Source organism: Trypanosoma theileri, assembly GCF_002087225.1.
Source record: "Trypanosoma theileri isolate Edinburgh chromosome Unknown TM35_Tth_66_V1, whole genome shotgun sequence".
In the NCBI taxonomy this organism is placed as follows: domain Eukaryota; phylum Euglenozoa; class Kinetoplastea; order Trypanosomatida; family Trypanosomatidae; genus Trypanosoma; species Trypanosoma theileri.
In genome coordinates, this window is record NW_021639908.1 from 53,917 (window position 1) to 55,042 (window position 1,126).

Sequence of the window (1,126 nt, forward strand, 5' to 3'; positions counted from 1 at the left end):
TGAACAATAAAGAAATAAAAAACAGACATTTACTCTGCCACACACAAATTTTCATAAAAAATAGTACAGCCAATTTATCGGTCACAGGTTTCTTGACGCATTTCACATAATCAACAAAAACAACAGAATTGCTTCGTAATGTAAAACAGAGAATGAAAGAATCACAATTAGGAGTGACACATAAACCACATAAGAAATATAAAAAAAAGGTCAATAAATAGTAGTGACAAGTCATCGAGAAAGCATTTAATACCTTAATCATAACAAATACAGCAGTCCAAAAAAACAATACATAGGAACCCACAAATATAACATCTCACAAAAACAAAACAGCAATAGATTACTACAATGACTGGGTTATCTTGCTTAAAGGTGCCATTTGGCATATATAGTCACAATAGAATCAGCAGTTTTTGAACACATTTCCTCTCACAAAGGAGTTGATATATCGACACTAAAAGTTTGGGTAGCAAAGCTTCTGTTACGAAAACCATATCCGTCAAATCCTGACTGGTCTTCACAAAACATACTCCCACTAAAACCAAACGAAATATCAGTGCTTACTGGAGAAAATAACCCCAATCCACCAACAATTAACTTCCGCTCCATCACACGACCGACCCTCAAAGAAAGTACGTGTATCAAATCATTCGAGTAGGTGTCCTCAGACACAGGATCAGACCTCGGGGGCACACAAACACACCAGCGCTGGAACAGCGGAAGCAGAACCTTTATCCGCTGAGCAGGAGGAAAGGCACCGTACACCATCCTTAACACAAACAAAGTAAACAGTGCAGTGCCACTCCATGTACTGCACCCCGAAACATGTTCACTGCTGGAGTCATCATCATTCATGTTATCCTCGGCAATATTCTCCTCCCTATCAAGCCGCAGTGCAGCGAAGGTGTGGCCGGGCACTGCGTCCAGCTGGTACATCTCCACAGGCTTCGGCACGCCACGCAGCGCCACGGCGCCCAGCGCAGTCACGTCCAGCTGATCACGCTCAGCCGCGCTCAGCGCCATGTACGCTTCCCGCGTCAGCAGCACCTGCCCGCCGTTCGCAACGCTCTCCGTGCGCGCAGCCGTGTTCGACGTGCTGCCGTAGTAGTCGTACCCCTTCGTCACC

The 1,126-nt window shown here is 45.0% G+C and overlaps 1 protein-coding gene across 1 annotated transcript; it reads right to left on the reverse strand.

Annotated features, from left to right (window-relative positions):
- Positions 1–429: 429 nt before the first annotated feature.
- Positions 430–1,125, reverse strand: TM35_000661140 (putative receptor-type adenylate cyclase; the record flags this gene model as incomplete). The annotated part of the gene is made up of 1 exon (XM_029031117.1): positions 430–1,125. A coding segment is annotated over one exon (696 nt), but the record flags the coding sequence as incomplete, so codon positions are not given.
- Position 1,126: the final 1 nt, after the last annotated feature.